The sequence below is a fragment of the Macrobrachium rosenbergii genome, chromosome 8 (genome assembly GCF_040412425.1).
Source record: "Macrobrachium rosenbergii isolate ZJJX-2024 chromosome 8, ASM4041242v1, whole genome shotgun sequence".
Lineage (NCBI taxonomy): Eukaryota > Metazoa > Arthropoda > Malacostraca > Decapoda > Palaemonidae > Macrobrachium > Macrobrachium rosenbergii.
The window spans coordinates 79,206,650-79,220,504 of record NC_089748.1 but is presented as its reverse complement, the minus strand read 5'-3'; the positions used below and the strand labels follow the sequence as shown (position 1 = coordinate 79,220,504).

The following is a 13,855-nucleotide window of genomic DNA, read 5'->3' as shown; positions in this document are numbered from 1 at the left end:
ACGGCATCGAAATTTATTAACATAAATTAACCAACAAGTCAAAACACTGGGGAATAAATAATTGAATAAATACCAGGTCTACAAAATTCCTTTGAAAGTTTCATAAAAAAAATTTACCTCTTCTTTCCTGATATGACTTCTATAACAACACAAATAATGAACACATTCACTATTCTAATTAAACAAGATTTCCTACAGTATAATACTGTAAAGCTAAGGATCTTTAATACTCGTTATTCAAATCTATCACAAAAAAAAAGAGAATGAAATATGCTTGAAAGACATGCTCATTCATTTCACCCTCCAGTTGAGATGTAAGACAATGCCCGATAAAAGATGCCAGACAATCTTTCTCAGCAAAACCAAAGTGTAAAAGCAAGATCTGCATCGTAACTAAGAAATAAAATGCGGCACATTTTGAATCGAGTTGATTTCCTGCTCTAACACAAAGGATTAAGGAGACCTAAGAGAGCCTCTTAGAATGTCATTGTTCTTTGTGTTAAATAATACACGAAGCAAAATTATGAAAAAAGATCCAAATAACTCCATCTACCTGACTTCATTAAAGCTTTACGTGAAGGAAATTGCAAATAAAGAGAAAAAGACTGAGACGAACTTAATGTCAACCATACACCAAAACAAGTGGAAGTAACAGAGAAAATATTGTCAAAACCTTGAGAAAATCACATATCAGTCCTAAAAGACAAAATCTTCGATTGTGGCCTCCCTTTCCTTGACGGAGCTGACGGTATTTTGTCTGCCGTGGGACTTTTCGATTGCCCTTTCTTCTTTCGCCTGGAAATAAATAATTGTAATAATGATACCAACGATAACAACCACTGCAATGAAAATACAAACTATATTAATGATAACAAACGCTAGCAACAACAACACATCATACTACTACTACTACTACTACTACTACTACTACTACTACTACTACTACTACTAATAATAATAATAATAATAATAATAATAATAATAATAATAATAATAGCAGCAAATACATTAAATTTACAGAAAAGAAACGAGGAGACTTACTTTATGTATCTATAATACTATGTTAAGTGACAATGATTTTTGTAGCGTGCTTGAGTAATTCACTGATTGAATTCAGCAGGTTTCAAAACTCGGTTGACTTATGTGTTGACAGAACTACTAACACAGTGCTTCCACGATATCAGTTTCTAATTTAGAATGGTGTGATACCACGTAAGGAAGATAGTAACCATATAAACAAAGAAATCACTTGTGTATTGTATTCTTGTCTTCATCTTTATCGCGTATCCACCATATTAAGAACTATTTTGGATACACTAGCGTGAAAAGTACCACATTTTCTTGTTATAAAAATGCCCAGAAAAAGAAATAGTTTTTAAATGGAAGCGGCTCAAGCGCCGCTACTGTAGGCACACAGTCAGTGATGATTCATTAATCTGGAAAACACTGGTGGCTGGTCATGTGTTTAAACCACTATAAAGTGTCTGAGTAGACTATGTTGAGTTATAAATTTACTGCGGTGTTTGATGCTTGTAACAGACGTATTGCGGCAGAGATATGACCTGAAGTTACTCTCAGGGTTCTTGTCCTCAACAACAAAATTATGGTACTAACCTTATTTTGATAGGCGTGAGCGATTACAGCGAGGTACACGTGTAGAGCTAAATAGAGGCTCGAGCAAATTAGCAATGGAACATATTCAACCCAGGAACCAGCCGCGATGCATATCACAAAGGCTGTGATAGCAGCAGCGGCAAGCCCACTGATCATGAGGCCTTGTATGAACATAAAGGGGAACATGAGTGATGGTCTGCCCTGAAAAAAGGAGTTAAAATATAGGTGACTGTAGCGAAAACTACAAAATTATTCTACCTTCTAAGTGTCTGATTGCAAGTTGTACTAAATCATATAGCCAGGTTCTTATTGCATTCAGTTATTCACTAGCTACCCTCACAAACTGAAATATTCTACCATGAGGCAAGCATGTGTTTCTGTTCTATTCTACAACTGGCTTTTACAATAAGCTAAGGTTAATCTCGTATGGAAAAAAACAAGGGGTTAATTGAGCACAACTCCAAGGTTGTATCTAAAATTTCCACTTGCTGAAGGGTAACCATAGCCAGACAGAGACAAAATTCTTTTAAGCAGTATAAATAGTCTCACTCTTTGTATGTAGGGAAATTATAAGCCTCTCAATAATGCATGAAGTGGGATCCTTTCCTGTACCTCAAACTGTTTATGCAAACATGGAATTGCTGTAATTTCTATTAACTTGCGATGACTTTCATTACAGGCGGGGAAGTATTAAATGTTCAGTTCCCTGCTACCGGAATGGGATGCCATGCCAGTTTTGCGACAAGTATTCAGCACGCTCTCTTTGGCAGCTTTCCGGTTATTTCATATAAAATAAAAAACTCATTTATTTAAATGTTCGTATGAAAGACGCCATAAGCTCCATTTCTTTTCATTCTAAAATAGAAAACACTTTAGGTTATACATAATTTCAGGCAGGTTGAAACTATATGCGTGACAGAGGGGTTCGTGTCTGACAACTTGAAATGTTTATTCGAAGATGGAACATCGTTATTTTCCAAGAACAAATGCAAACAAACCAACAACTCACGTGGAAATCCTCTGCTGCAGTTCTATTACAGAGTCTGCAGGTTTATATGGGGGCAAGCTCCGAGAAAAAGGAAGGGTCCTATTAAAATTAATGGAATTTTGAGAATTCGTGACTGCTTTATCGAGAACTACGTTTGGAAGAACAAGGAGCTCATTCAATATAAAATGGAACAAGGAGCTCATTCAATATAAAATGGCTCTCCGAACGTCTCGCTAAGCCGACTGCTATCAATCAATGTGTCAACCTATCTTTGACAATGGGCTTACTTTTCGTATTCATGAGGCAATTACTGGAGAAGAGCAATTCATACTGGGAGAGCAGATCGTCTAAATTACCCAACCATCATTAAAGGCTCACTAAACCCTACAGGAGACTTCAGCACTAAACTGCTCGCGTACTCACTTTTTCTGCAGATCTTTATAACAATTGAGTTTTTATAAAGACCAATAGCGATTTCTTTTCTATGTCTTGGAAAAACAAAGGGAAGCGATCATGAAAACGGTGTTTAATACGAAAAATTCCAGTACTTTTACGGCTCTGAATCTTATACTTAATTTTCTCAATTTTAGGAAGAACTATAAACTACGTTAACTGTAGGGTATCAGTGAAGGAAAAACTAGTGGCCGTCTTGTATGCTCCCGTTTCCATATGAAGTCGGCAAGGACTGATTCGCTGATTTACGTAGACTTCCGTCAAACAACCGTCATCGACACCGAAAAGGTCTGGGGGAACTGAGCTAGGAACCCCACTTCTTGTTGCATTATCCTTAACAATAGTAAGAGCAACCCCCTCCAATCTAGAAATGAAAAGAGAAGAGCGAGAAAGTAGTGCCAGGGTTCGCGATTCCGGCAAATATGGGTGGAAAATTTTCCCGCATGAGCACACGAGTTTAGATGATCGTTTGCAAGCCAACATGCATCAAGTGGGTTTTGCTTTTTTGAGTCATCACTTTGAATTTGAAACACATGAAAGCTGAAGAATATATGACAAAATAAAGAGAAAAAGTCCTCAAAAGTGAAATATAAAAAACGAATTTTGTATTTCGAACAGTGCAATTAAAATACCACGTATCTTACTAAGGAAGCCAGTTAAGCTTAAATAATGGGGAGTATTTTACTATGAGGTACGAATTATCATGCAAACAATACAGAAGCGGCCACTTTGCGTACTCACCTTTTTGATAGCGATGATCAAAATCGGGGCCAGGATGACATAAAGGGCATTGACCACGATGTTTGCCAACACCAGTGACATTTCTGAAGAAAATAAAGTTTCAGTTAGGTTTAAAAAAATATAAGGAAGTGGTGGTAGTGGGCGATTGCTAAAAATGTGCCTCTCAGCGAGATACTATTTGGGATCACTGGATTGCACTTGTCTTGGAGTGATCTTTGAAAATGTTATTTGCTGTCGAAAGATTTTGGGCAACGCTTGGTATCCACAAATTCTTTCCAACAAGAAAACGAGGGAGAAAACGAATATAATACTACTTCATTTCTTTTCGGATTTTTGGTAAGTCATATAGTTTTCATATTCAAGCTGCACAGCCTTAAAAGTAATGAGGTAATATCCGCTCGAGTGACTAATTCTTTGAACCCAATAACGAAAATATGTAAGGAGCAAAAGATTCATAACACCTAGGAAAACACCTTGTTAGTCAGTAACTCTACTGTACTTAAAAGCATTCTTCTGAGGTTTATTATTTAATGTAGAGTTTCATGAAACATTATGTGCCAGTCATTACAATATAAAATTTTCGGAGGGATAAGAGGGGCGGGGGATGACTCACCTAGTGCTCTGAGCTTATCATAGCAGGTTTCCGAAGGAAAACAAAACCGGTAAATTCTGGCGTCTATCAGGTCGCTTAGTCCCAGGGCGACGCTCAGAATGTTGATACAGACGGTCACCTAGAAAAGTTAGTGGGACAGTGGAAGCGACGCTGCAGTAGGTGATACATAGGCATTAAAGAAACATCATGTTTAATGCCAGAATAAAAATACAAAGTAAAATAAACGGGTGGAAACAAACAGACGCTTCCCGTCTCGACACAAATATTTCACTCAATTGTATCATCAGTGCACTGTGCACAAACTGAATCAAACAGCAAACTTACAAACGTGGGAATTTTCGTATTGCAAGAAATTCTTCGTTAATTTTCCACAAGTGTTTCTCTCTGTATATATATATATATATATATATATATATATATATATATATATATATATATGTATATATATATATATAATATATATATATATATATATATATATATATATATATATATATATATATATATATAAATATATATACATATATATATATATATATATATATATATATATATATATATATATATATATATATATACATATACACACACACAAACACCATATATATATATATATATATATATATATATATATATATATATATATATATATATATATATATATATACATACTTTATTTATTTATCTATAAAGCATTTTACATTTCAACCTGTTACTGTTATCAAAATGCCTTTTTTTCTTTTCAGCTTGTCAGTTGACGAGTTTTAATGTGAAACAGACTTTATTCAAACACTTTATGGACATGAATTCTCTCTTTAATTATTTTTCATCGTTATCAGAAAAGTGTGATCTCACGGCGAAACAATAATGTATAAATTAAAGAACGATTTATTCACAAATTTTTAAGTCAAGGATGAGGCATCAACTTCGACAGCATATTTACCTAGGTGTATTTTGATTATAGACAGTAAGGGCGGATATGAAAAAGCAGCAGTCCAGTGCAGCAATCTGCGTAATGGCGAGATTCGTACGCACGGGATCCAGTAACCAACAGCTTTCATCTTTCAAGTTAGGTCCATGTAAGCCACACACAATTTTTACAATTTTTTCATTGTGATGCCATTTTTAAAACTCCACATTGCCCCTTGCCTATGGGTCTTCTGTTATCTGTTTAACTTTCTTAATCGAAATCTCAACGTACGCCTTATGAACCCTGCTCAGTCACTCAATTTTGTTATAATCCCATACTAAGGAATCTATGTTGTAATGTATGAACACTTGCAGCTTCCAATTCTTCACCATTTTAACTGCCCTCCTTACTTCCTGAACTATTATTGCATCTTTCACATTTCATTTTTCTTTATACTATATATTTAAAGAAACTCTTCACAGTGGTTATTTCATCAGTCCAGGGCTGCATTCCTTTTACAAAACATCTCGTCATTTGCAGTCATCATTCCAAAACTCAACCTCTGTACTTTTACTTCCTTTCGGCATAACTTCTTATCCTTTTGAAAATATTTCCTCAAATTTACCACTTATTCCTAAGCTATTTAATTCATCCTTTTCTAATGGCTCTTAAGTCCTGAAACTACTCTTCGTGCGTTCTTTTTTTCCCTTCACTAAACCGCTCATTTCAATAACCCACCCGGCACCTCTTTCATTCCCCCTTGCCATGTTCCTGTATCTGCAAGAATTCCCAGCTGACGCAGTGATCCCATCCCTGAAGTATACGTAAAGCTCAAAAACTATTTCAGTTCAAGTATTTCCACTGGTTATTTTTCATTTACCTTCTCCCTATATGCTGATTCTACTTTCTAATCAAACTCACACAATTACAATAAAAACACATAACACCTTTTCATTGACTAACTGCATTTTCGTCTCAGTCAGGCAATGATCAGATGCACCTCCAACTCACTGTATCCTTCCACACACCGTATACATTCATTCATACATACATACACATGCGCGAACACACACACACACCCATATATATATATATATATATATATATATATATATATATATATATATATATATATATATATATATATATATATATATATATATATATATATATATATATTATTCTTCATGTGCTTCCCTGAACTTTTTAACTTACTGGAGAAATCACGCCTTGCAGAAGGGTGCCACTTTTAAGGCTCCAACAGAAGAATGTCTTGGGTAAGGGACACATACTTCCGGTCATCTGAAAAAAAAGGAAAACTTGCAATTCTTTGAGTATATAACACCTGTTCCTCATTATAATTTGATGAGAATATAGCTGAAACTTTAATCGTCGTTACAAAGCCATCCATTTGAAAATTCTCCTCAAGTCTAAGGATGCAGAAGCCGAGGCAAACAGCAGATGCTGGGTTGACTGGGCTGACAGGGTCACAGGAATGTCGGGAGTGGTATGCTCTATATGTCTGGGATGCACAATAATGAATGGCGTAGTTTAGTGTACGTGAAGGGAAGTCTTACACTGGGAGGGCTTATTCTTGCTTCAGCAGTGAGAGGATGTTGTGGCAAAGAATGCTACTTTGTTTTTTTTTTATTTATCTACAGTCAGGCACGCTTCGGAAAAGAATAGGTTTATTGATAGAAAACAATCAGGAACTTAAGTTCCTCTACATTGCAACTGACCTCTACTTCACCATCTGCCATACGTTTAAGGTATCGCCAAGATTACCAGTATGAAGTATCAATATGGGATATTTCAACTCATTACATAAGGGGTAACTTCATTCCATTAACACACTGTTGGTCGCAGCATTCCTCACATTACTCATACGATGAAAAAAAATTAATTAAATTCCAACAAGACTTTCTTGTTGGCATCGTCTTGTACCCAGTATTCTTGACCTTTGCCCTATATTTTTTCATCCTCGTTCCTATGACCTCTAATCTATCAAGGGATTCTCCATCTCCTCCTTTTCCATTTCTCTCTTTCACCATATGCAATTCATGACGATATGGCGGTGCACTACAGGCTCAAACAGGAATATTTCTCTTGATTTTTTTTCCAGAAAATCCTTGCCGTAGGACTTGAGATGGCAGAATCCATTACGGAGTTCATAGTTTCGCGAAAAAGCCATGCATCTCACATTATTTTAGACTTTTTTTTACTGTTACCACTTGGTTTAACGATGCCTGTGGCATGGTGAATTAATGCAACCATAAAAGCCATTTTTAGTTTGCTATTAAAAAGCTGCTCTTTTGTAAGACATTCAAATAAAAAAATTTTTTTAAAGGGTATTTGCGGACAATTTTGGGATCATAGGAAGATTACGTCATCTTTACTTAAAATCCTCCCTCTATTATGATGTAGAGTGGCCTCACTCCTTTTCTAAACGCAATATTTCCCTCCTCCTCCCAGACTGCTATGAATCTCCATTCGGGGTGTTTCTTCCCACAAGGGTCAAGGTTTGCTATTCCTGGAAAGTTAGAGCAACAAGTGACTCTTCCTTTCTGCCTCTAGATTCTGATACTCTTCCCTCTATTCTAAATACCAAGTTGCCTAAACCTGTGCTTCTTTCTTTCATATGTTTTCTTTTCTAATCGTTTTGAAAGGCCCATTTAACTATCTCTTAATTATATATAATTTTTCAATGAGGTTCATAAATTACAGTTATCACATATTCGCCTTGAGGACGAGAATACTCAAATGTGTCGTGATAGAGTTCAGCCGAATACATCCGCCTGTAAACACAGTGTCATTTCGTCCACAAACAGGATATAATCAAGCTTCTACACTTACGACACGGTGAGTGTGTAAAAGTGACCGACTGCAAGCGGAGATACTTTGTTAGACACTAAACGTATTTTAAGTAAAACAGATAAAGTTTATGATTAAAAATTTGTAATAAACAAATTATACCTGTTATCTACTGATATTTTAGCCCTTATTAACTTGGCAGTGTAATAAAAAAAAAAAAAAGACAACCTCAAGTCTAACTAATTTTTCAGGTAAATCTGCCGTGCTTTCCTGCTTACGGACAATAGATTTCAAGAAACAATCATTATTAAAAGCAAAACGGAGGGGATCAATGAAGCTGGGAGTGACGACGTCACGGGATTCTGCTGACGCAATCCAAGGTCGGTGCCGTAACAGCACTTCACGACCTGAATCTTCTGTTAACATTTTCTTTGGAGTTGAACATTTCCGCAAGAAACTGAAGAACAACACAGCCGTTTCTTACTGACGACCTACCATCAAAAATATTTCAGTATAATGCTGTAACGATTTCTGTGGAAAACTGCCCTCAATGCTAATGGCAGAAGTAACAGATTGTGAGGAGGGACTAAGAAATAAATTCTTGGGTAGGAATATTAGCGTTTTGAAGGAAGCAGTGGAGGCGCCGTAGGCTGTCTCTTGAACTGCTACTTCTCTCAGTCACAAATACTTTACTTCCCGTTCTTCCTCTTCTTTGTTTTCCCTTCCTATTTGAATAGTGAACCAGTTTCATATAGAGTTGATATTCTATCTTCATCTTTGCTGTCTAATTTTGACAATGATTTTTCGGTAATGTTCACTGACTGAAATAGTATAAAGCCACGTAAAGCATGTGAAATATTTAATCTTGGCAATTACTTTCTTTATAATTAGGGAAAAAACGGTATAAAAGTGTTAAATAAAAAACTCTCTAAGTCCTGCTGTTTTCAAGAATGTTGTTGGCATTACTCTAAGGCTAAATTACACTTCGAGTAATATAGTGATGTTACATTATTAGCCACTTGTTCTCCGAAAAAACTCATAAAACGACTGTGATGAAACAAATGGTACCTGAATTCAATGAGGATCTTTGGGACTACTAGCGATCAATCTCTTCTAAACCTGAGATTCCTGAATTCCAAACTCAGTTCAGATCTTGATCAGTTCTCGCGGAGGAGGTGGTGTTGCTGTCACCAACACGCTAAGTATACAGTATTTTGGCCACAATGCTAAGTTCCAAAATGATCTAATTCTCATTCTGTTTTTCCATATTTCAGTTTCATTCTTGCTGATCGGTTACTGTTACTCATTTATTACGGAACAAGTTAAATGGCCATGAGCTTGAAATTATCATGTTTTCACAGAACAGATACCCATATGTAAATTACAAAGTAAATAAATTATTGGAATATTTATATACCCACTGTATATATATATATATATATATATATATATATATATATATATATATATATATATATATATATATATAATATATATATGCACATTTATTTTACACACACACACACACATATATATGTATATATAACATGTATATTATATAATATATATTATATATATGTAAATAAATAAATATATATATATATATATATATATATATATGTATATATATATATATATATATATATATATATATATATATATATATATATATATATGTGTGTGTGTGTGTGTGTGTATGTGTGGAGAGAGAGAGAGAGAGAGAGAGAGAGAGAGAGAGAGGGGAGAGAATGGGGCTATTGGGATCCCACCTCCCACCTTCAAAAATGTCGAAGTGGGCTGAGTGGTGTATCGTTCGCCAAAAGTTCGCTATGCCCGTGGATTGGATGGCCTACCACCGTGCTCCCACTACCCAACTCAGCTGTAAATGCGTATCATCAGCTGCTCGTACATATTTACGGAAACTTGCTGAGAAACCGATAGACTCTACCCTTCTTGCGTTACACCTTCCAAGACGGAAAAATGCGTATGGTGAAAAAGCATATACATAGGTTTACACACATATACTGTATACGTATGTATGAGTGTGCGTGGGCGAGCAAGTGAAAAGAAAATAAATAAAATGCATATACGTAATCACCAGTAAGACAAGAAATGACGGCAACCGGAAAAAGCATGCCAGACATTCCAGTCAACGAATCTAAACAACTGTACCCAGGACAGTAAAGCGAACTAAGATGCCGGAAAGCAGACACGTCATTGTAGTGGAACAGATGTCCGCGCAAAACAGCAGTGCTCCAAAATTACAACAGCTGGGGCGAGAGTTTTGGGGGAGGTCGCTGAATTTGAAGTATAAAAGCAACACAGCAGAGAACAAATGCAAGAATGGGCAAGTGACTTTTTCTTTTTATTTGTAAAACTACCTAGCAACTTTAACTTAATAACAATTAGCTAGACCAACCGATCTTTAAAAAAAAAAAATAAACATGGCATAATATGAAAGCGTGTTTTACTGTACCCTCAAGGAGGGACCTCATAGCCAGGACGACTACAGAAGGACATACAATGGTATAAAGGTCATGACACGGCCGGTATTTGAGAACCTGGTCATATGATCAACACCCTGTGTAAGTCATCTAAACGTGGCATCTACGGCGATTCGTCTTCCGCCAGTAATAAAAGATGCTCCTTTAACCTTGCAGAACAAAACTGAAAGAATGACGAGTTACTCGTCGGCGTCATTCCCAATCGCTCTAGTAACCCAGGCACAACGCAAAAACAAAATTCAAAGATATTTCCGACTAGAAATCATAGAGGATAAAAACGTTCTTATTAAATTTCTAATAAACTTTTTCTAAGCCTACAATCCCTACCCCACTTTAATATTACAATTATGATAACCTAGTCTGAATGCTGTCCGATGACTCAACAATAAATATTCATCCAGGTCACATTAAACGACAAAACAAGGATCTAAATATCGCTAGACTTCGAGTGTTCTGCATAAGAGTTAATTTAATGATGAACTGTCTAAAACATCGACTACCACAAAAAGGAATACAGCCAATCGCATGAGAGACGGTCGCTTCGAGAAAAACCGGAGGGTAGTACTTACTGGAGAGAACGATTAGATCGGCATTGAAACGCCATTGAAATCACCGACCGCTGACTGGATAGAGAAACGCATCTGCGCGTCTCTTTCAAACAGGTGTCTCGACAAAATCAGCTAGCCGATAAATCATCCGGAGACAAAATCCAGAAGCCAGCAAAGTAGAATGATAACGTAATAAGCTACCCATCAAAACGAGCTGCCGAGCTGTTTACAACTAAAACTGCTCTAAACTTAAAAACCCCAGAAGTGGCTTTTCTAATTTGTTTATTCCAAACTACGTTTATTTACACGTTGTCTAAAGGATACGTCCTCACAGACATTATTGTTTTTTTTTTTTGTACAGTTCACAATTGAACGCAATCTTAAAAAAAAAAAGTGTCCTTTTCTTATAATATCACACAGGGATATTGTTTAGGACAAAATGAATGACTTCATGAAGGATTTGTGTATATGAAACCTTTAAAAAACTCAAAATAAGGCGTTCTTTCTTACGGATGTGAGCGACGAGTCTTAACGATGCCTTAAGTTCTTCTTTTCTCTTTTAACTATTAACGGCGACAACTTTCTGGGCTGAAAAGTGAATAAGATTTTGATTTTTTGTCAGCATCCCTAACTTTGCAAATTTCCTTCCACTGGTTTGTTCGTGGCATGTTTAGGACTGTTGCTCAGATGCTTATATTTATGCTTAGTTTGAGCATGCCTAGTACTAGAAGATGGTTTTTACATAAAAGGTAACTAATTACAAATACTAGGCTGAAGAGGTAAACGAGAGCCGCCTTTTGTTATGCTCTTTGGAATATATACACGAGACAAAATCTTCAAAATATCTGCAAAGGACGCAATCAACAGTGGAGTACAAAAGACTAGGTTGCAATATCGCATTGGAACTCGCCAAACGTTTCCAACCTGGAACACATATCCAACCAACAATTTAGGAAAATAAAAGCAGAGTATGGCAGGTGCCATCAGTTACAACTGGAAGTAAGTAAAACATGGGCTGAAGACCTTCGGCGCAATCGAGTTTTCTGTACAGCGTATAATGCTGTATGAGCTGCGGTCCACGAAACTTTCAGCCACGGCCCGATGGTGGCCTGTCCTATAGCGTTGCCAGACGCACGATCATGGCTAACTTTAACCTTAAATAAAATAAAAACTACTGAGGCTAGGGGGCCAGCAATTTAGTTTGTTTGATGATTGGAGGGTGGATGATCAACATACCAGTTTGCAGCCCTCTAGCTTTAGTAGTTTTTAAGATCTGAGGGCGGACAGAAAAAGTGCGGACGGACAGGCAAAGCCATCTCAATAGCTTTCTTTTACAGAAAACTAAAAAGTGTGTAAGAAACTGAGCAATTCCGAAGCCCATGAAAGAAAAGGCAAGTCTGTTAGCTAGAATTAATTGCAAATCCAGTATCACGTGCTCGATGGTGTAGTCTGGAAAGATACGAACGCAGATCAAACGGCGACCTTGGGTATCGGATGAGACTTGGGTATAATAAAGAATAAGCAAAAGCAAAAGGTACGCGCAGACCAATTGCAGGGAGGAGATGAAGAATGCAAAGTAGGACATGCCAAGAATTCGAGTCTAATAGTGAAGCCACACGAAGATCAATTAAGAGGTAAGAGAAAATACCCACCAAAAGGACGGATATATCAATTTCAACATAAGAAGAAGAAAGGCAACGCAGGGTGAAACATTTTTGTGAAGTAATGAATAAAAGAAATGTGAGGGATAATGTGACTGATATACCAAAAGCTAACGAAGACATGAATGTGCTTAAGAATGAATTCACACTTTTTGAAGAGGAATCAATAATAATGGAACCTGGGAGACGGAAAACGCCAGAGATGATGAAATCGATGCAGGGACGATTTTAGCTGAAACTGTAATGACGCCTGGCATACGAACTAGGTTGTTTTGCAGGATATGGAAAGAGGGGAACAAAGCCTGATGACTCGGTACCACAGAAAGATGGCCTGAATAAATGTGGGAACTGGAGAGGAATTGCACTTTCGTCAATAGTTAATGAAAATACTGGAACTAAAAAGGCTTTGCACTTGCGCTGGTGGCAATGAAAATATTCAGTATGCTAATTCTCAATAGACTAGAGAAATAAATTGATAAAATGCTTATGTGAGAGAAAACTGGTTTTAAAAAGGCAGAAGCTGCAGCGATCACAGGTCAATATTATGGAAGGTCTTGTGTTACTATGGCATTCTCGCTAAAAGTAAAGTTCATTGAAATTCTCCACGAGTGAACTAGAGGCAAAGTTAATGTTGATGGATCTTTTCTAGTGAATTTGCAGTAAACGGTTGGGTGCAACAAGGAAATATTATTTTACATCCTTTGTTTACCATTCATAGATTTCATAATGAAAACAGTGGTCGGAGATGAAAGAGAAAGTTTTAAATTGGAAAATGATAGAAATTTGGCAGACTTACAATTTGCAGATGATGGTCTTTTAATCAGCAAAGCACGACACAAGATCTAAAAAGTCTGCTTAACAGACTGTAATGAATGCCTACAGATGGTGCTCAAAATAAATCTAAGAAAAACGGAAGTAATGATGACAGTGTGCGCAAAACCGGATAAAGTAACATTAAAAGTGAAAAATCATTAATTAGGTTATATCCTTCGAATATTTAGGAACAATGATC

At 36.4% G+C, this 13,855-nt stretch overlaps 1 protein-coding gene across 1 annotated transcript in view; it reads right to left on the bottom strand.

Moving 5' to 3' along the window:
- LOC136841000 (uncharacterized) overlaps positions 1 to 13,855 on the bottom strand; it is a 16,455-nt gene continuing 2,600 nt past the window's right edge. The window contains exons 2-6 of the mRNA XM_067108018.1: positions 6,535 to 6,621; positions 4,410 to 4,527; positions 3,797 to 3,879; positions 1,615 to 1,815; positions 1 to 795 (exon numbers count right to left, since the gene is read on the bottom strand). Of these exons, the coding sequence (XP_066964119.1) occupies positions 697 to 795; positions 1,615 to 1,815; positions 3,797 to 3,879; positions 4,410 to 4,527; positions 6,535 to 6,621 (588 nt within the window). The 3' untranslated portion in view covers positions 1 to 696. The remainder of the gene's footprint in view (positions 796 to 1,614; positions 1,816 to 3,796; positions 3,880 to 4,409; positions 4,528 to 6,534; positions 6,622 to 13,855) is intronic.